The following is a 20846-nucleotide window of genomic DNA, read 5'->3' as shown; positions in this document are numbered from 1 at the left end:
TGCAGACCATCGCGTACTTTTCCGTACAAATACTCAAAGGCATTTAAGAGGAAATATTACCAAGCGAGTGTTTGAGCTCAAAAACGAGCTTGAATCATTTTATGAGCTTCAAAGAGAAATTTGAAATTGTTCCATTGCTGAATGAAGATAGATAGATTAGATGTCTTGCTTATTTCGTTGATATGTTTCATTAATTGCTCAATTGAGTAAACTGAAATCGGAAGATGACCCTATTATGTCGGCGGTGTTAATACAATGATATTATAGGTTGTTCTAATTCAGATATTGTTGCTTTGTGGGTCCCAGATTAGAAACTTTTTGCGTATGGGATACGTTTATGCAGTTTATATATGCGAGGCTGGTGTGGGGCACGAGTTTAGTGGTTGAACTCCTGACTCGTTGCGTGCGTTAACTCGTTAGCCGACCACAATACTTCTGGTGATTATGATTGTATTAACTGATAAACGACAACCAGTTTAAAACTATAGTCGACGGAACAAGTTAGCATATAGGATAGGAGATGCTACTTGTAAATATCAAAGCTGTAAACAGCACAAGTCGATAGGTAAGAAGAGTTAGTTTTACAAGCGGATAGCGGCGGTCTTAAATAGCTACAGACAATCCTACTGCTGACTGCAGAGATAATGGCAACACAGGCCATTTAGCATTTAACACTTGGGCGTGAGTAAGCGATGCTTCGCATAGAAAATTCTCTCACATAAGCAAATATATCATAAAACTCACTGTAAACACAAAAGCTCTTAGTCGGTAATAATTCACGCACTCTAAACTGGAATAATGGTTTTGCTGAAATTTTCGCGGTTGGAATAACATTATTTCTAAAATTTTCACGGCTAAAATGGCGTACAATACCGAAAACTGTTAGCGCGATGGAAGTTTTGCGGTTTGGGCGACTTTTTGCGGCTGCAGGCGTTTACGGGATTTTACACGAAGTGCGCGGCTGAGAGTGCAACTGGCCGAAATTTACACTGCTTCTTTAAATGCATCAATTTCCACTTGTAATAATTTTTAACAACAATTTTTCTTGCATTGAGCCATCCAGTCGCATGGCAGAAAAAGTCAGTTTAAAAAAAACTTCATCGATTTGTTATTGCTATATTCCTTAATACATCAACAAAGTTATTAATCAGTTTTATTTTAATGATGCGTTCAAAGTCACTTTTTGCTTTGATAGGGGACTACAAACATTTGCTTTATATAGCCTAAGGATGTCAGCTAGGCCTTTTAATCACAGCAAACACTGTAGCCTTACTTTATCGTTTTCTTCAACTGTAGTAAATCCAACACCAGGTTTCTTGTTTTTATTTTTGTCAATTTGTTAAATATTTCCACTTGATTTAATTAACACCTAACCAAAGAGCGTAGTGTAAAAGATGAATCCATACTTTTTAGCAAATTGGTAAGGTAATACAACTGCCCACCTATAAGAAAGGTTATCCTAAATGTGGTGCTTCACATTATGATTATGCTGCAATTAATATTTGCTCTGAAGTATTCAATTTTGTTCCAATGCTTTCAGATTACCTAGTAAGTAACCCTATATAAGACTATACTCCTTTGTAAGTGCTGTTTATCAATGGCTAAGTAAAGAATCGGTTTGTCTGAGTAAAGCATTCTGCCTTTCGCAATTTTTAGTTAAAGGATTGTTTTATTTTTGGCGGTCTGCAATGTTCAAACTTTTTAACCACTGCGAATTCCGGTTGTAGGTACTTGTTTCTAGAAATCGGTTAGTATGTATTGTTACGAGGGATGTTTTTTCTTGTTTTAAATCTTGTCATAGTGCGCCCAAATTGTGACGTAATTAAAATTGTATTATTTAAGTTATTTTTTAGTTTTGCGGTTTTTCTGTCTTCCCCAAATCCTGTGGGACTTGTCTCGGTTACTCCCTTAACACAATCTAGAAAATAAAACCCTAAAATTGTATATTATATTTAATGCTTAAATTGGTCATAATGCTTGTATTATATGGGTGGAAAATTCATTTTCGGAAAATATCTTGTTCTTGCCGCTATCCTGTTTTGGTTTGCTTTGGTATGTTTCAGATAATTTTTGTCCGGACCTTTAGATTCTTTTTCCAGGTGGTGCTAAGAGATATTTTTCTGTGGGTGGGGTTGCTGGGATTTAGTTTCCCTTTTTGTGTGTGGTGGGTAAAAAAAATTAATGGATATTATCCGGCGGATGCTGGAAGATATCTTTTTGGGAGGTACAATTTTTCATTTTTTGAAAGGGAACGAAAATATTTTTCAAGGAGACGCCAGATATTATCTGCCACAGGGTGATTCCCCTGATTAAATACCCGAGAGATATTCGTTTTGTATCAGGCAAAAATCTTTTTTTTTTAAAAAGTCAATAAAATGAATCTTTCTCCGAGGATAAAAATTCCCTAATATATAATTTTTTAAGGGAAATTAGTTTCGCAGCTGGGCGGTCACCTTTGCCAACTTGTGTGTTGTGTTATTATTGTTAAACTTGCTTTTTTAGTTTTTGTTTTTTAGGCCAAAGTGCGCTTGTTTGCTCTTGGTTTATCTTTGGTTTTATTACTTGCTTTTTACGGATTATTTTTACTTGATGTTCTGATTTATTTTTTGGTGCTCCCTCTTAGGGGCCTTAAATACGGGAACTAAAATCGTAAAAATGGACGTGGGGCCATCGTATAAGCGTTTTAAGCTCTATACCTCTGTCGAGGTAGTAATACCTTGTAAACAGGACTTGTTCTGGCAATTTCCAAGTACTGTAGTGGGTTTGTGTTTCAACAAGCGCTGAAAATAATATTATTTTGTTACGTATTTATGCTTAATAGTTTTTATTTAAATACCGTTACTAAAATTGTGTCTGTTGAGCAAACTGCCCCTTAGGGCTGGAAAATGTAGCACCATATCTGTTTTTGCTAGCAGAAACAAGTCAAGAAGCTTTAGGTTATGCATCGGGGGGCAGTTTGCTTAACGGACACAATTTTAGTAACGGTATTTAGGTAAAAACTAAGCACAAATACGTAACAAAATAATCTTATTAGTCAAGGAAAAGGTTATGCTTTTAAGGGATCTTTTTAGGCGGCGGAATTAATGGCGGAATTAATGCATCTGTAGTTATAGGTAAAGGTACAAATTTTTCGGCCAATATCTGTTTTTGCTTGCAGAAACTAGTAATGGAAAAGGACAACTTAATATATAGCATAAATCAACAAACCAAAGTGTAATATATGATACTACAAGACTTGACCTGGCAAATAAACGTATTTAAAATGAACCAATTACTTCGACAGACCACCCTGAAAAGTAAGGCCCTAAAAATATCCCCTGACAAAATATACAACAACCGCAACCCCGTCTATTTTTTTATTTTTTTTTTTAAGTTTTTGCATGGGCTTAGAACATAAGGATTAGTCTTCAGGATCCCCGCATTATAGACTATGGTTTAAAATCATTAGTGCAGATAGTTAACTCACGACTAACTTGAAGTGAGGTTTGTTTTCAAAAGTAAAACCGGCGATTAAATATAACAACGGTTTTATAAAAAGTAAAAGATCATTTGCAAAATCTAAGTTTTGCCAGATATATGGATTGTTGCCTTCTAATCGTCTGGCTGCTCGCTTGCTGCCATTCTCGATGCTCTCACTTTTTTCTTCGAAACAGAACAACGGAAATACAGCACAATGCTTGCACCTGGGTCTTTCTGTATACCGACTTTTATTGATAAAATATCTTATTTTTAACGCATTGAATTATTTAAAAATTATAACGAAAGGAAATTAGATAAGCTTATGCGTGAGTGAGGCGCAAAACATTTTTTTCGAATTCGGTACGCTCAACTCGTATATTTTACAGTTCATTATTTGTAAAGACTTGCCCCTGGTCAATCATGGCATTGGCTACTTTTTTAAATCCCGCAGCATTTGCACCAAGTTGATAGTCACCTGAAAATACAGCTTTTCAACACAGTATAGTCTTACTTTTTATAAACGAAGACTTTTTATAATATTATACTGAATTTAACAAGATGTGTATACTGACCTGATTTGCCTAAATCAGCAGCTGTATCACGACATGTATTATAGATATTTTCCATAATTGCCTTTAGCTTTTGGTCAACTTCTTCCCTTGTCCAATGTAGTCTCCCCGAGTTCTGTGCCATTTCAAGTCCAGACACTGCCACACCACCAGCATTGGCAGCCTGCATTAAAACAATTTACGGACTTCGAAGTACAGCATTGAACTATTTGTTTGACAATAACCTTAGCTGGGAAGTAGACAACTCCGTTTTCTTTCAAAATATTAATCGCTTCATTGTTTGATGGCATATTGGCTCCTTCAAACAAAAATTTACACCCGTTCTTGACGAGGCATCTCGCGTCTTCCCCATCTACTTCGTTTTGCGTGGCTGATGGTAATGCAATGTCACACTTGATTGACCAAGGTCGTTTACCATCAAGGTATCTAAAAGAAACCATCAGGTTTTGCACTGGATTCAGAATTCGTTTTGGGCATATTTTTAAGAGACAATTCTTACTGTGCAGTACTGGAGTGGTTCATGTATTCTTTACAACGACCCCGACGATCCTTGATTTCAACTAATGTTCTAAGCTTTGCTTCGTCGAATCCTTCCGACTGATAATGATAAAATATTATGAAAATTGATCGTTAAACACACTCATAATATTTAATGCTTGAATATTGCTATCAAGATTGTATCATTGTGGATGGAACGTACCTCGTAAATAGTTCCAGAAGAGTCGCTGAAAGTAAGAACAATTCCACCTAGTTGAAGGCATTTTTCGGCTGCAAACTGCGCAACATTTCCTGATCCGGAAATTGTAATTTTCTTACCAGCAAGCGTGTCTTTTCTGTCTTTCAAAGCGAAATCAAGCGCATAAACAAGACCATAACCTAAAAAGGCGAAATTACTTCCTTATTGTTTAAAAGCAAACCATTTTCTGTGAATGTTAAACGTCGGGTTAAGCGATTACATTTTATCAAAAAGTTTTTCCTACAGCACTGTTAAGGTCCATTATTATTTTTTCCTGGCAATTAATTTGCAGTCCCGAACATAAAGACTAACCGGTTGCTTCCGGTCGGATAAGAGATCCTCCCCATCCCCAACCCTTGCCAGTTAGCACCCCTTGGTGACAATTCGTGATCCGTTTGTACTGTCCGAATAGAAATCCTATTTCCCTTCCACCAACACCAATATCCCCTGCTGGTATGTCAGTATCCTGTAGTAAAGACACAATACTATATTTTAAAAACGTATTTTTTCAATCAATTATAGAAATTATATGCGCCGAAAATTTATTTTCGGGACATATCTTGCTTTTGCCGTTATTATATGGGCCGAAAATTTATTTTCGGGACATATCTTGTTTTTGCCGCTATTTATATGGGCCGAAAATTTATTTTCGGGACAAATCTTGTTTTTGCCGCTATTCTTTTTTGGTTTATATGGTTTGTTTGGTGTGTTTCAGACCGATTTTTGTTCAGAGCATTATAGAAAAAGTGTACATCGTAGAACTTTCAATTTTTCTGACATTACGTAGAGTGGTATGTAGGTGCTACGGAGCGGTTTATGAGGCTGCACCCCTAGGCCCTTCTAATTGGGGGACGAAAAACAAAAGTGTGACGTCATCGTTTTATTCATAACAGCTATCTACTCCTATCTAGCGGCAGAAAAACTTCAATACAGAACGCTTTCATATCACTTGCTTTATTCAGTTCGCGTCGCGACGAGGCGGCTGCTGACATCCCTGCTGCACCTTATGGTCCCGCGCGTGCAACGTTTTTGTTCGAAGTGACTTGCCGAGTAAAACAAGGCGCATGCGACTTGCCTTTTATAAAGAGGCCTCTCTAAGTAAAAAAACTTATTGCTCTTACAACACAACATATTTTACCACAGCAAATTTAAATGCAAGTCCGTGAGGCAGTGGACACATCTCTGTTAGGACCTGTTGTAATTGTTGTACCATTCAAACATATCAACACCAGGCCTAAACAAATATAATTATACAAGGGCCGCAACAACAAAAAGCTTAAGTTTAACGCATTTCTAGCGACGACGTTACAAAGCTAGTAATAACATGGCGTCATAAATATATAAATATTAAGAACACTGCGTTTATTGGATTTAAATTGGCAAAACTACTAATATAAAAGGTGGCTTATTAGGCACATAAACATGTTTTGCATATTGCTCTAAACTACAGATTTAAACTATGTTTCAACAGTGATTGCTCGGACCAAGGCATGGTAAAAATTTACCGAGTAAAAGTTGGCAAAAGTATAGCATAGACGTTAAATCATTTAAAGAGAATGATAATATTTGCTTTTTAAACATGCTAGCTGGCCAAAATGTAATAACATGGCCGTTCGCATTATGTACTTAAATTATATTTATCAAATATATATTTCGATCATTCCCCAAATACTACGCCTTAAAGCCACAAATTAAGTGGAGAAATTTTCGGCCCATATCTGTTTTTGCTTGCAGAAACAGGTTAAGGAAAAAATATATATAAAATATGTAATATAAAATGTACAATACAATATATCAAATATCAAAAAAAAAATAAATAAATTGAAAAAAAAAAAAATAAATAAAATAAAATGTTAAATCAATAAAAAACTAGACGGGGGTGCGGTTGTTGTATATTTTGTCAGGGGGTATATTTTCAGGGCTTAGTGTTTATTTTCAATTGTTACTTTATTTTAATTTTTATTTTTTTATTTTGTATTGTGTACTTTATATTATATATTTTGTTTTTCATTTTCCTTAACTTGTTTCTGCAAGCAAAAACAGATATGGGCCGAAAACTTCCCCACTTAAAACATGCCTTTGATCCGAAAGGGGTTCAAATATGGCGTAGAATTTGGGGAATGATCGAAACATATATTTGATAAATAGAATTTACGTAGATAATGAGTATGGCAATTTTATTAGATTTGGACCAGCTTACGTGTTTGAAAATCAAATGTAAAAATTTACCGAGTAAAAGTTGGCTAAAGTATAGCAAACCATGGACGTTAAACCATTTTAAGAGAATGATAATATTTGCTTTTTAAACATGTTAGCTGGCCAAAGTGTAATAACATGCTTGTACGCATTATCTACGTAAATACTATTTATCAAATATATGTTTCGATCATTTCCCAAATACTACAACGCCATATTTGAACCCCTTTCGCATCAAAGCCAGAAGTTAAGTGGGGAAGTTTTCGGCCCATATCTGTTTTTGCTTGCAGAAACAAGTTAAGGAAAAAAATATATAATACAAAATAAACAATACAAAACATCAAAAATTAAAAAAAAACACCAAGCCCTGAAAATATACCCCCTGACAAAATATACAACAACCGCACCCCCTTCTAGTTTACATCTGGATTTCGTTTTGTCACCTACCGGTCCGATATGTTTGTAGAGCTCAGTCATAAAACTTTGACAGAATCGCAATACTTCGCCGTTGCTTTTTCCTTTGGGGTCAAAGTCTGATCCACCTTTGCCACCACCCATCGGCAACGATGTTAAAGCATTTTTAAAAATTTGCTCGAAGCCAAGAAACTTGATGATCGATAAGTTTACAGTTGGATGAAAACGCTAAGTAAAAGGGATTTTATTTACAAAACAAAAAAAACAATCAAAACAGGCAGGTTATAAAAAGTAGCAAGATGTATACCAGGCCATTTGTTCAGGTAATTGCAAAGTTCAACTTATAATTGTACATCACCGCGTCAATAAATTGGTTAATTATTAAAATAAGCCGTGTCAAATAAATTGGTCTCAGCCGTCCAATAAATTGGTTACTTATTAAAATGCTGTCGATAATATTTGCAGCAAACAAACGTGCCACTTGTCAGCTCAAAAAATTGACCGAAAACAATAAAGCAATTTTGATCATAAACGGGTCTTGTCAGCACATTAAATATCTATGGATAATTTTAACGCAGTGTGTTCGTTGTAAACCTTACCAGCCCTCCTTTGTATGGTCCAATCGCCTGGTTGAACTGAACCCGAAATCCTCTGTTTATCTGCATTTCGCCCTGAAAAGTGGTGTTTAATCCCACTCCGATTATCCGTTTATAAAACATTTGTCGTTATAAAAATTAGATAATATGCGTATCCAAATTTGTACGCTAAGCAATTTATCACTTGGAGGTTAAAATCGTAATTAAAATAACAAACAGAGTAACAAATTATTACCTTGTCGTCTTGCCAAGGTACACGAAACTGAACGACTCTTTCAGGCTCACACAGTGCTTGTAACACTGATAAATACTTTGGGTAACGTTCAAAGAGAGGTTTCAGGGAGGTCAGCACTTCATCTACGGCCTAATTGAAGTTGTAACAAGGCAAACGTGAAACAAAAAATGCTGACCATAAGTAATTGTAATGTATTCGTTTTTTATCTTCCACTTAAGTCTTCGAAAATAACTAAGAGACATAATTGCAATAACATGTATACATTAGCCTTATGCCAGTAAATAACATGTCATACAATGAGCAATGGCAAACAAAGTAAGACTTGATGGTTTTATCATATTTTTAAAGGTAAGTATGTACAAGTCAACATGTCACTCTTGGTTTACCCTAAACTATAAAATTATTAACTAAAGCCAAGTTGTATTTCTAGTTACTTGTTTGTCTTTAGGAGCCTTGTGATTGTTGGGGGCCACAAGGCGCTGTATGATCAGGTGGTATAATTGCTCTCAAAAAGTAATGCGATGTGCGAGTTTTTTTTTTATATATGGTGACCAAATAAGTAAAGCGTTTGGAAGTTATTTTCCTGTTTTTCTCTACTACATTGCCAAACTTTACGTCACTATGCACGTGACCGGTGTACACCGACGTGTGATCAAGAGCCGAACTGAGTGTTATCGGCGTTTTACGATTCATTATACTTCATGCTATTCGACTTGATGCAGTGTTTATACTAGCGGCTTGAATCGCCGTGTTATTATATCGTGTGTTTTGAGCTTGTATACTTAACGAGCAATATCAACTGAGTGAAGTGGTTCTGTCTAGAGCTCAACAAGTTAAGGGCATTTATTTTAGGGGCCTGCTTTTTGGAGTCTGTCTTGACAAATGACAAGGAACATGTAAGAGAATTAGGCAGCCGTCGGCTCTCGCACTAAGAGCCAGCGCCTTCGTCCCGTAAGTAGCCTACAGCTCCTAATCGATAAAACAAGGCATATCAGTTTATATAACCGATGACAATTCAAAAACACTGCTTATTCGATTTGACTAAACATTAGTATCTTACCTGCAGAAATTCATTTTGATTAGGATCCCTGCTTCGAACCTTACTGGATATATCATTTAGGGATGTCATCGTGGTATTTCGATTTCCACTTAAAGATCTACCAAACAAAAGTAACTTGTGAACTGTTTTAAAAGGGCATACCTTATAGTAATGGTATAATAATTAATTAATTGCCTACAAACACTTCCTGTGGGAAAACGTGCTTTGCCGACTGGCCTGTCGGTGCAGATATTGCTGTTGTACGCAGCTGTGCGTCTGCCGTCTAGGTAAATAATGTCAGCAGTGCAAACCACAACTGTATATGGATTAATTAAGCCTTTAGTATTACGTATGTTGTTAAGGCTAAGAAGCTACACTTTCATCCGATTCATGCGACTGCCTTTTGATATCTATTTTGTGCTGTTAAAACAAATTTAAGTTACCGTACATTTTGTGTTCATCGCAAGTTGGCTGCAAATATCTATATTCTAGGCTTCAGGGGTCTAAAGTTTAGACTGTTAAGATAAGAATTATAATTTAGTTTACCTAAATAATAGCAGCTTTCACCTTTTTACATTGCCTGAAGTGAACGAACATTTTGGAACGCCTACCCAGTTCTCACGATGACGTTGTGCCTTTTTCATAATTTCTTTTTTCACACTGTCGCACGGTGCAGACTCGAAAGAAAAAAGGGGCGTTTCATTTGTCGCTTATCACCAGCAACATTTCTGAAGTTGTAAATCTTGATTCAAGTTTTAGGCCACCACTAATTTTTCTAGAATGCAATTGTAAACGGCTTGAATATTTCTTTGTACCTTTGTTTCATTACGTCGGTAAAACAAGGATAGCTGATAATATTGGACTCCAGCAACACGACCGAAAATAAGACCAAATTAGAACTAATACCTCAGAGTCGAAAAAATGAATAAAATTGCAATAAGACCTAACGCCGTCAGAATTAAACCTAAACGTACAGAACGAGACTTACATAAACCTAGACCCCACTCTAACTTTATTAATTCTCCGAATAATTCCAAACATAACCAAAATCCTAACCTCCATAACTAACCCATACAAACAAAGCAAACAGTGTGGAGCCAAAGCATATGCTCCCGAACGCCGATACCAAAGCCGAAGCCAGATCCGCGGGTCTCATGCACTCTCTCCACGGATTTACGGTTTATTTAGGTCTTGTTTCAATAAGTTGAATAGGCCTACTTATTTCTACAGGTTTTGGTCTTTTCAGAAGATTTAAGGCCTTTTCCGTCGTAGATGTTACGCCGTACTTGGCTTGATTATATTGTTCGTCTTCGTTCTCTCTATTGTATTACAGTTAATCCTTGTATCTTGTGTTTCCGTCCTATCAGTATGATGTAAATTGTAAATGTTTGTCTCTGTTAATTTATTGGATTGTAGCGTCATAAGTAATAATTAGTGGATAATTTGGAATTTATAGTATTGTGTATTTATCAAATATGTTACGATTTATGATTTGTCACTTTTTCACGCCTTTTACCAAACACTCGCTGTTACACTGAGAACAAAGCATTCGGCTGTTTCACACATGAATAATTTTATATCGTGACACATATATTTCCGTTGTAGATAAAAGTATTTCACCTGTGTGAACGCGTTATTGTTAAAGTTCCCGGCTGCCAAAAAGGCGCTGGATTATAAATCATTTCCGCTTTTTGGTGTCGCCTTTCCTCTTTTATGCAAACTTTCGACTTATTTATGCGAAACCTTATATCAATATATCCAGTCTTGTTTAGACAATACAGTGAGTGGTTGTGCTTGCCGGCATTTGCCGGTTTGCCCATAATAGCCAACACAAACTGTGTGGATTTGTAATCAGACAACAGCAATACTTATTGAAGCAATAGTGAGGTTGATTGCCGAGGCAAATTAGTTTAATGAGACTTGCAATTAAACCACGCCTGCATCAAATTGTTGCCACGCGAGTGAGGAAAAGAAAGAACTCTATTTCTTATGGCCAAGAAAAGTCGTCGAACGAAGCTCAAAAAAGAAGATGAACCTTAATCTGTATGGACTACCTACAAACGACCGCCTAAAAACTGCCATGTTTGGAACCTACAAGAAGCTAGCTGTTAGAAGAATTGATCTCGTCGAAGTATACGTCGAAAGACGCTCCATATCGTCAGCAAAGCATTTGCTTGGAATTCGAAATACTAAATACAAACAAGCGTTGCCGATAAAGACATCACCACCGTTTGGAATCATGGAAAACGCAATTGCACATGGATTTCACTATAACTGCGATTCTGCCTAGTTTATCAGGTGAAAAATCTATTATACTTTTAGAATAAAAACTAAATTATATATATAATAAGTAAAAATATCGAATGAAAGGTCTGTAAATTGTTTTTATGCGACTGTTTATCAAACCATTATGTATCGCATTTCGCAAATTATGTATAGTCTATATCTATGAAGTCTAAGCTTAAACGTCGATCGCACGATCTTTTGATAAATTTTAAAAGAGCTTAATTTTTGTGCTTGGAGCTCAATAGTTTGAAATCAAAACGTTAAACTTGTGAATCACGACTTAATTTTGTTGCGCACGAAATAATTTTGTGTTAAATTTCCGAATTCTTTTAAACGATTGGTACGTTTTGAGTTTTTGTCTGTTTTTCTCTCATCACCCAGCCGCGTTTACACACGAGTTTAAATACCTCGTATCAAAAAGCATAATTATTTATCCACACGTGAAACATTAGCTTTCAGATCACAACTTTAGGAACACCCCATTTCCTGCCTTTTGTTGAAAGCAATAGTGAATAAGCAGCAACTTCAAAGCGTATTTTCTTGTGATGCGTCGTTATTTTAAAACTTACATTGAACGAGTTGTGCAAACTAAAATATGCAAATTTTTAAGGAAATGTTGCTCAATGTTAAAAATCAATAGAATTTAATTCCGAACAAATAACTGCCCCTCCTTTCCTTTGTTTTCACAGTTTCACGTTTTTCACCATTTATAACGGAAGGACGTGAACGAGAAAGAGAGACAACAACAAAACACCTGTCGTTCGTTGGCTTATCGACAGAAGAATAACATCTTGTTGTTGAACGTGTTGCTAAAAACTACAACTCGTGACTCATTGCCTTGTTCATGTTCATTTTCGCTCAAATCGTATGAAGCACTTTCTAACAAAAGTCAATTGTGTTAAAAAAAAATAGAAACCTTTCGGGTATATTGCGAAAAGCAGCCGCCGTGTTACATTCACGACGGCAATTCCTTTTGTGCTGGAGTGTCTGTAGCGTCATAAGTAATAATTAGTGGATAATTTGGAATTTATAGTATTGTGTATTTATCAAATATGTTACGATTTATGATTTGTCACTTTTTCACGCCTTTTACCAAACACTCGCTGTTACACTGAGAACAAAGCATTCGGCTGTTTCACACATGAATAATTTTATATCGTGACACATATATTTCCGTTATAGATAAAAGTATTTCACCTGTGTGAACGCGTTATTGTTAAAGTTCCCGGCTGCCAAAAAGGCGCTGGATTATAAATCATTTCCGCTTTTTGGTGTCGCCTTTCCTCTTTTATGCAAACTTTCAACTTATTTATGCGAAACCTTATATCAATATATCCAGTCTTGTTTAGACAATACAGTGAGTGGTTGTGCTTGCCGGCATTTGCCGGTTTGCCCATAATAGCCAACACAAACTGTGTGGATTTGTAATCAGACAACAGCAATACTTATTGAAGCAATAGTGAGGTTGATTGCCGAGGCAAATTAGTTTAATGAGACTTGCAATTAAACTACGCTGCTTCAGGATCGAGGAACCAAAAGTCGAACCGAAGATCAGGAAGTCGAGTTGGATGTTTATTGACTGATACTTGTACAATAACTAAATGTTTATATTATTTAAACCGTAAGGGATGCCGTTTATAATATTTTGTACGTTTGCGCACACAAAAACGGTTGACAATCGTTAAAATAAATGATGCGAGGTGTTTCCTGGATAACTAGAATATTTAACATCATGAGCCAGATAAAGTGGTTTTATCAACAAACAGAAAAAAAAACTCTTTTTCGCCTTAGCTTTGTCTGTGCCTCTAGCATTTTGTTCTGTATAGGCACTTTAAGGTGAGATAATGTAACCAATGCCACGAAATTCATTTTTGATATGTTTAGTGTTTAGCTTGTAGGCTACAGACGGCAAACAAATAGTTACATCTTCAACAAAATTGGATTTGTCTTTCCTCAAAAACAGTCGTATCTTCTCAAACTATTGTTGTTGTTTTTTAACTTTTCCACGGGTCGAAATTTTTTTTTTTATGCAAGAAAGAAAGACCTAGGGAGGTAAGTTAAACGTAGCCTATACATGTAACAAACTTGCCTTTCCCAGGTAAACTTTAAACATTTTAAAATAAATATTGAAAATACTTTTTAAATCTATGTTTAGCTTTAACCGCAAAAATGTTTAGCTTTAACCGCAAAAAGTAAAAAAATATAAATTTTGAAAGAAAGAGAATTACTAACTAGATCAACAGTAAATCAATACTATACAACAATAGCAAATCAATAGTAATCTGTACAACAAATCGCAAGCCCCCCTAGGGGCGCCAAGTAATTCCTAGGGTAGCGCAAGCTCCAAGTTAATGTTTATTTTTTTTTGTAATTATTCTAATAGTTTCGTTTGGGTCGTACACAACTCCTACAGCGCTGTGGGATACAAACTCTGTTTTTGCCAACTTTCACATTAAAGCTGGAACAAATTTTTGCGCTTCGCGCGATTCTTGTGTTTTCTACTTTTCTTGACTATGTTTCAGCCCAAAGTCTCTTTGAGTGCCATTGCATGTTTTCATATCATCAAAGGTATAACGGCACTAATTAATTACAATTTTGCTAACTTATAGATAAACGATAAAAGTTATCCCCTGTTCAAACTATGTTTTTAATCTATAATGTTTTTGCAATATTGCAGTTGTATTGTGTGTCGTCACATATTTTTGAAAAACGATAACGTAATGTTTAATTTTTGCGCTTTACATTTTTATTTGCGCTCGACATCACAGCCTTACAACTGTTGAGTAAACGCCCTTACAACACGTTTGTCAATATCAGCTCGATAAAAATCAATGTGTCGAGCACGAGCAGTTTGTTGTGTGCCCAATGCGAAAAGCCTCCTGAATTTATAGTTTAGCACCAATTTAACCTTAAATGCAAATTTTTTCAAATTAAATGCAATTTTTTTCGTGCTGCGCTTGACCGACAGCAAGGTTTACTATTTTCAAGATGTCTCAGTGATATTTAAATTGAAAATGTCGAATTGCTTTTAGTAGGGGGCACAAGGCATACGAAAATTACCAAATGGGGGCGCGGCTGAAAAAAGGTTAAGAACCACTGGGTTAGCTTTAATATAGAATGGTGTGCAATATACAAGCAGTGTTTTCATATCTATAAAACATTAATAGTGAAAATATGGCGTTTAAATGTCAACTTTAAATTTATGCAAAATGTTTAATATCTGTGACTTTCTTTAGACAAACATGAGTTTGACAATATAATTATGTAAACCAACATCTGTAGTAGGCTACATTAAAATTGTTTGTTATGTCATAATTTTGAACTGTTTAAGATAAGTTGCAGACGAATAATTGAGCAAAATCAAAACTGCCGTTGTAAAAAATCTCCACGAGTGCCCGCGATCTCTATAGTATGCAGTTACTGCGATAAATCCTGTTTTATTGGTCCAGGGTGTTTCACAATACAAAAACCCAAGTAAAAGCAGCTCAACTGGATATAAAAGGACCAGTGACAGGTCCATTTCTGTTTGGTGGGGGCACGAAGTTTTTCAGATATGATGTCACAAAGTTACGTCATACCGTAAAGTCATAAACAACTAGTCCAAAAAAATTGCAGTTCTCTTGCGAACCATTGTTCAAATGTGCAACAAAATTGCAATTCTTGAGTATATGAGTTCGTATGGCGCAACATGCCATGCACATAGCTTTTACGGGCCGTTTGGGCTAAAAAAATTTCTTAAAAACTGGGAAAAATAATAAAAAGTAGAATGCAAAAAAATGTTATATACATAGGCCAAGTAAAATGTGAGAAAACACATAGTTTGGGTGACATGGCCTAGTGACCCCCCCCCCTTTTTTTTTGCACTAATTTCTTCAGTTTTTTACCTAATTATTTGTCGGACATAGTCGCCAAGTCGCCATGATTTTGCCATACTGAATACAACACACAATAAACATGAAATTTTCACGTAAGGTTAAATTTTTTCAAATAATTTCAAGTCAAAGTCGAATAAAAAATGCACATAATAGTTACTGCGCCTTAGGGACGCTAGCGAAATAGTAACGCGAGAAACGCGTGTACAAGGCCACTGGGACAAGTCGTGCATGCTGCAGGGCAATAGACTCATTGAGTGCAACAACGAAATAAACGTACTAAATTGATACGGTGGACGAACTCCATGACAAGCGAGCTGGTAGAAATAACCACACAGACCTAGTTAATCGCATTAAGTTGAGCTCGAACTTCGTTTTTGCTTTATATAGTTTCGTATTTTTGATTTGGATGTTTTAAACAGCATTGCTGTCTTTTTTCGCTTGTGATTTGCAATTATTCCTTTTCCTAATTCGATAACTAGGTTTTTGTTAATATTCTGCATTTATTTTTACGTTCTATTTCAACTGTTTACAACCTTTTTTGTAAAATAACCAACGCCGTGGTTGTTTTGACATTTCTATAGGTGTTTGTCTTTTTGACATGCCGAGAATATCAACTAAGCTTTTAAGAGTTCTGCGTAATCCCAACAAGATATTTGATTTGTGAATCACCAATGTTCAGTAAAACATTAAAAACCTGTGGTTCGCGACGCCAAGACACTAATGTAACACTTGAAACAACAATATATTATTTGAACCAATATATTTCTTATAGGTCAATATTTTATCAATAAAATGTATTTTCAAGTCAAAAAATATTCGCCCTAGTTATAACATATTCAGTTAATGCGATGGTTGATCTTGTTTTTGCTCTGACAATGTCTTAATTGCATATTTTTTAATTTTTTTATGGCCCCCTTGAAAAAGGTTGATGGCCCACTAGGGGGTCATGGCCCCCAGGTTGGGAACCCCTGCTATAGACATAGTGAAAATGTAGTTAACATTTTTAATGGCTTCTTTGAAGAAAAAATCTGCCGATGGATAAACTTGTTTCGGTTTGCATTGATGGGCTCCCTGTATAGTCTATAGTGGGGAAAAACAAATGATTTTAGCACTTCTACGTAAACATGAAAATGGACCTATATTAAGATTGCATTACATCCTGTATCAGTGTTTTATGCTCATCTGTGGGGCAAGCAATGTGGTTAAGTAATTGCCGTGTTCATTTCGGTGGTCAAATTTATCGTTGTCCGTGCTTTAAAAGATCGTCAATTTAAAATTTTGCTCAACAGCCTATAACGTTGGAAACAATTATTCTGGCCAGCTTTTGCACAGAAAAGTGCGTTCGTTGTCAAAAGGTAGGGTGCCCAGCAGGAAGAAAAACGGACTTTTCTTAAAGTAACAACAATCTGTAAAAAATGAGCAGTCGTTTTCACAACACAAAACACATCAAGAAAAATCTACGATCTCGTATAACGGATAGAAGCCTCTGCGTTTGTTAAGGCTTTAACCCAGACCTGGGCAACATACAGCCCGCGGGCCAGATCCGGCCCGTCAAGCAGTTTAATCCGGCCCGCGGCATATTTCCCTTGAAATACAGAAACAAGGGCGAGTTTCAACATGCTTGGTTGTATCGTAAACACTTTTTTAGGGACGTCTCTAATCACGACTCCGCCAAATTCGATTTTTAGCCTGTTTTAAATACTAAAACGGAAATTGTTTTCGCGCTTCGCGCGAATCTCTTTTGTATTGGTCGTATCTAGCCTAATATTTATATATTTTTTGTCTTAAAATATGAATACAATACCGACTGTTTTTATAAACTCTGAAATATACCGATTCACTTTTTATAAACCAAAGTTAGTTAATTCAATGTTGTGTGTGTCGCCCGATTTATATCGTCTTTGCAATATGGCTGCTGTACCGCAAGTAACACATCGGTAACTTAAAACTTTAAAATGCAAAGTTCTTTTCTACGAAACTTTTACGTATTTTAATCTTAATTTTTGGGTCAACGCGCCCCACACAGGGCCGGACTAAGGTTTTCATGGACCTGGGGCTGCATGGTATTCAGAGGCCTATTGGTCTATTTTCATTTTGTTTATTGTTTCAACCACAATTCATAGGCGTAGCCAGGGGGCACAGGGGCCATGTACCCCAAAAAATTTATAAATATTTTACTCCTAATAATTTGTTTTGTAGGATTTATGAGCAGTACCACAACAGTCGATCACAGACATGCCACACCTTTAATTGTCATGCCCTGTTACGTCATAAACGATGTAGTTATTATTACGTTTGTTATACATTAATGAAGTTTAAAGTCAGTTTTTGCTCTTTGAATGGTTTTTGAGTATTGCGTTAAACTCAGTCAGTTGCCGCTCGAAACGGTTTCCTAGCATTGTTATTTGGGCTCGTTACGGCAGTTGATACACTGGTAAACTTTTGTTTTCACATTTAGCATAAAATAACATTGCTTTATTCACTTATCAAACTGATCCAATTAACGTGTTTTTCCAGCTGTTTATAACGTCATCGCTGTATAATTTTTCTCAAAAATCTCGTTTTTTTATACAAAAGTAGAGCTAAGGAATGCAACCTATTTTGGTCCATAGACTAACGCAGCGCTTCTCAATCGGTGCGCCGCGAGCAAAAAGAAGAAAAATTAATATGTTTAACATATATGTATAAATATTACTTTCCCATTAAGCTTAGCTCATTGATTTTCATAGTACTTCCAGGTAGAAAACGTAACAAGACCCGACGGTAGCAAATATCAAGTAGCATCATCTTAATTAGATAATCTATAACACCATAGTATCAAGACCACCGACATAATAACGCGAAATTCGCAGTAATCACGACAGAATAAGATCTAAAATAGTCTAGATAAGGCCTAAACATGTCAAAATAAGTCCCTAATTAATCTAAATAAGACTTAAATAGACAAAACAACGCTAAGACTGTAGGGCAGTGGTTCTTAACCAGGGTTCGATCGAACCCTTGGTGTTCGACGCAGCTGTTTCAAGGGTTCGGCGAGAACGTCCTCTGAAACATAAATGCTTTTATTTTAAGCTAAATTCGTATCTCTTTTTCAAGGTGTCATGTAACGTTATAAATTGAAAGACATATGGGATGTTTGGGGGCCACTTGTCTGGCATTGGCCGTTTGCTGTTGCCATTTGGGCGCCGCTATTTTTACACCTGTTTTGGCTTCAATTGGGTTAGGGCTGAAATTATCAGGAAGTTAGTGACAGTTATGGATGAGGTTTGGGGTTAGATAAAAGGTGACATAGGCCGTATTTATGCCATTTAGGTGTGATTCCGATTTCGTCATGACTACTATTAGGTATTAGTCCTATTTACGCCTTATTCCTAACTGTATTTTGTTCCGAAGTTGATGTTATTCCAATTTTGGTCTCAAGACTGGAGATCCTTTAAAGATTTGCAATTATAGGGCCTATATAATGAAAATTGACACCAATTTAAAACAAATATCGGTACACCTCAAAAAATTCGCGCTCGCTTCGCTCGCAAGGTGCGCCGCCAGGTTTTTATATGTCTCTAGGTGCGCCCCCAAGTTAAAAGGGTTCACAAACACTGGACTAACGCATTAGATTCAAACATCAGACACAGATACATTATTCATACAAAAGATACCTCATTTTCATTATTAAATCTAAACGGCCTAGCGTCTTTTTTGCTTTTGACGTTAAAATGGTGTTATTTTAGCAGATCTCTTCAGACAGTGATTCTTCCAGTTCATCTGGGGAATACTTGAACAAGGTTTCAGCACTTTATTTAATGGTTTAGACGTGGTATCTAAAATCAGTCCAACTTTTATACTACATCACATTCTTACATGATTTTTTGCATTCTTCTTGGAACGTATAGGCTATCAATGCTTGCTATACCTTTTGCTGACACAGCTGCGCAATTATTAATCGAAACATTCACGAATTTTAGATATTGTGACAATCTGGCTGAGCTAATGCAGTGTCTTTAAATGTAAGTCAATGTAGCTTGTTGTGATTTGTTTTAGCGAAGTCTTTTTATAGTAGCTTCATTTTGTGAAGTAACAAACACGCATAGACGTCAAAAGCTAGTCGTCTTATAAAAGCCTCTAAATAAACATGATGGATATTTTACTTTAAACCAGGGGTCGGCAACCTACGGCCCGCGGGCCCGTCCCCATTTTAACTAAAAAGAATAAAGCTACCTGGCACCAGTAGCAATATCATTAGAATATAGCGTTACAGTTATTTTACAAAGATAACGTCGGTTGGTCTTAAGTTGTTGCGGTGGGCCTATTTTTTTGGTGGGCCTGGGGCTGCAGCCCCCTCAGCCCCCGCCTTAATCCGCCCCTAGCCCCACAACTTGATAAGTGCTAATATATCAAACAATGTACTTTTTTTATCTGTGCTCAGTGCGTCACGTGACGTCTCCCTCTAAATTTAAATTAACTTTTGCATTTTAAAATAAGTTTAGTCGCAATTTTTTCGCGCTTCGCGCGACGTCTTGTGGTTTTGCCTAAATTCATTAAATTGCACATTTTCGCACAACTCTAAACGTAATGACAAGTTGGTTAGCCTATTTGTTTTATACAGCCAGAATAGTGACGTCATATTGCGTGTATTTTAGATCTTATATTTGATCCGACCCGCCACAACATTTTAGGTTTCTCATACGGCCCGCGGCTAAAAATAATTGCCCATCCCGCTTTAACCTTACTCGATAACAACCAGACTACAAATTCAACAGTAACACCATGTAGCACCAAAAACTTAATTATGATAAGGAAACAAGTTTTCCGAAAGTAAATATACAGATTTAACGCAGTCCAGTGAGTGGCTCACAAGTTGTTAGTCAAAAACATCTCGATACATAATAATCAATACGCAAAGTCCCCATTAAAAAGTTTTGACAATTCATTTTTTGCGCATTTTTTTCACTCCTTGAATGTCTTTATATTTCATTTCATCTGCACATCAGTTTCTTTATGTTGCTTCTTTTTTATGTCACGTTATGACGTAAACTTTTGATGTCATTTTAAGTTTTTCATACCCCTATTAAAAAATCCTGGGTCAGCCCTTGGTGGCCACTCCTAAGTTTCTACGCTAAATGCAATTTTTACGTCATATGTAGCAATTTTATATTAATGGCGCCTTTATGACGTAAAAACGTGGACTAAGCCAATTATTTTTGGCAGTTTATTGTTTGATATAGCCTAATACCAATCTTGAGTAACAGGGGTGACCAACCTGTAAAAGACCAAGAGCGATAATTCTTACTTGATCAAACTTGCAAAACCTTACACATAGGCAGAAATAAAACCACCCTGTTTCTCCCTCACTTTCACACATGTCGTGGCTCAACTAGATTTCTAATAGAGGTTGCACCCTAATAATATTTTCGTATACGGACTACATAACATTAGCTAATTTT

General features: G+C 36.2%; 1 protein-coding gene across 7 annotated transcripts in view; it reads right to left on the bottom strand.

Annotated features, from left to right (window-relative positions):
* Window positions 1-3096: 3096 nt before the first annotated feature.
* The window catches only part of LOC146164297 (NADP-specific glutamate dehydrogenase-like), a 59544-nt gene continuing 41794 nt past the window's right edge, over window positions 3097-20846 (bottom strand). For 5 of the 7 annotated variants that reach the window (XM_083381326.1, XM_083381324.1, XM_083381327.1 and 2 more), the window contains 10 exons: window positions 9266-9362; window positions 8206-8334; window positions 7974-8045; window positions 7408-7602; window positions 5077-5230; window positions 4729-4904; window positions 4528-4625; window positions 4253-4454; window positions 4032-4191; window positions 3097-3934 (listed from right to left, as the gene is read on the bottom strand). In XM_083381326.1, the coding sequence (XP_083237452.1) occupies window positions 3840-3934; window positions 4032-4191; window positions 4253-4454; window positions 4528-4625; window positions 4729-4904; window positions 5077-5230; window positions 7408-7602; window positions 7974-8045; window positions 8206-8334; window positions 9266-9334 (1350 nt within the window). In that variant the 5' untranslated portion in view covers window positions 9335-9362 and the 3' untranslated portion in view covers window positions 3097-3839. Of the gene's footprint in view, window positions 3935-4031; window positions 4192-4252; window positions 4455-4527; window positions 4626-4728; window positions 4905-5076; window positions 5231-7407; window positions 7603-7973; window positions 8046-8205; window positions 8335-9265; window positions 9363-9790; window positions 10033-20846 lie in introns of those variants that run through there. The other 2 variants (XM_083381321.1, XM_083381325.1) reach the window with 2 other exon arrangements.

Source organism: Ascidiella aspersa, chromosome 2 (genome assembly GCF_963924565.1).
Source record: "Ascidiella aspersa chromosome 2, kaAscAspe10.2, whole genome shotgun sequence".
Lineage (NCBI taxonomy): Eukaryota > Metazoa > Chordata > Ascidiacea > Phlebobranchia > Ascidiidae > Ascidiella > Ascidiella aspersa.
The sequence above is the reverse complement of the archived record's forward strand: the minus strand, read 5'-3'. Positions and strand labels throughout refer to the sequence as shown.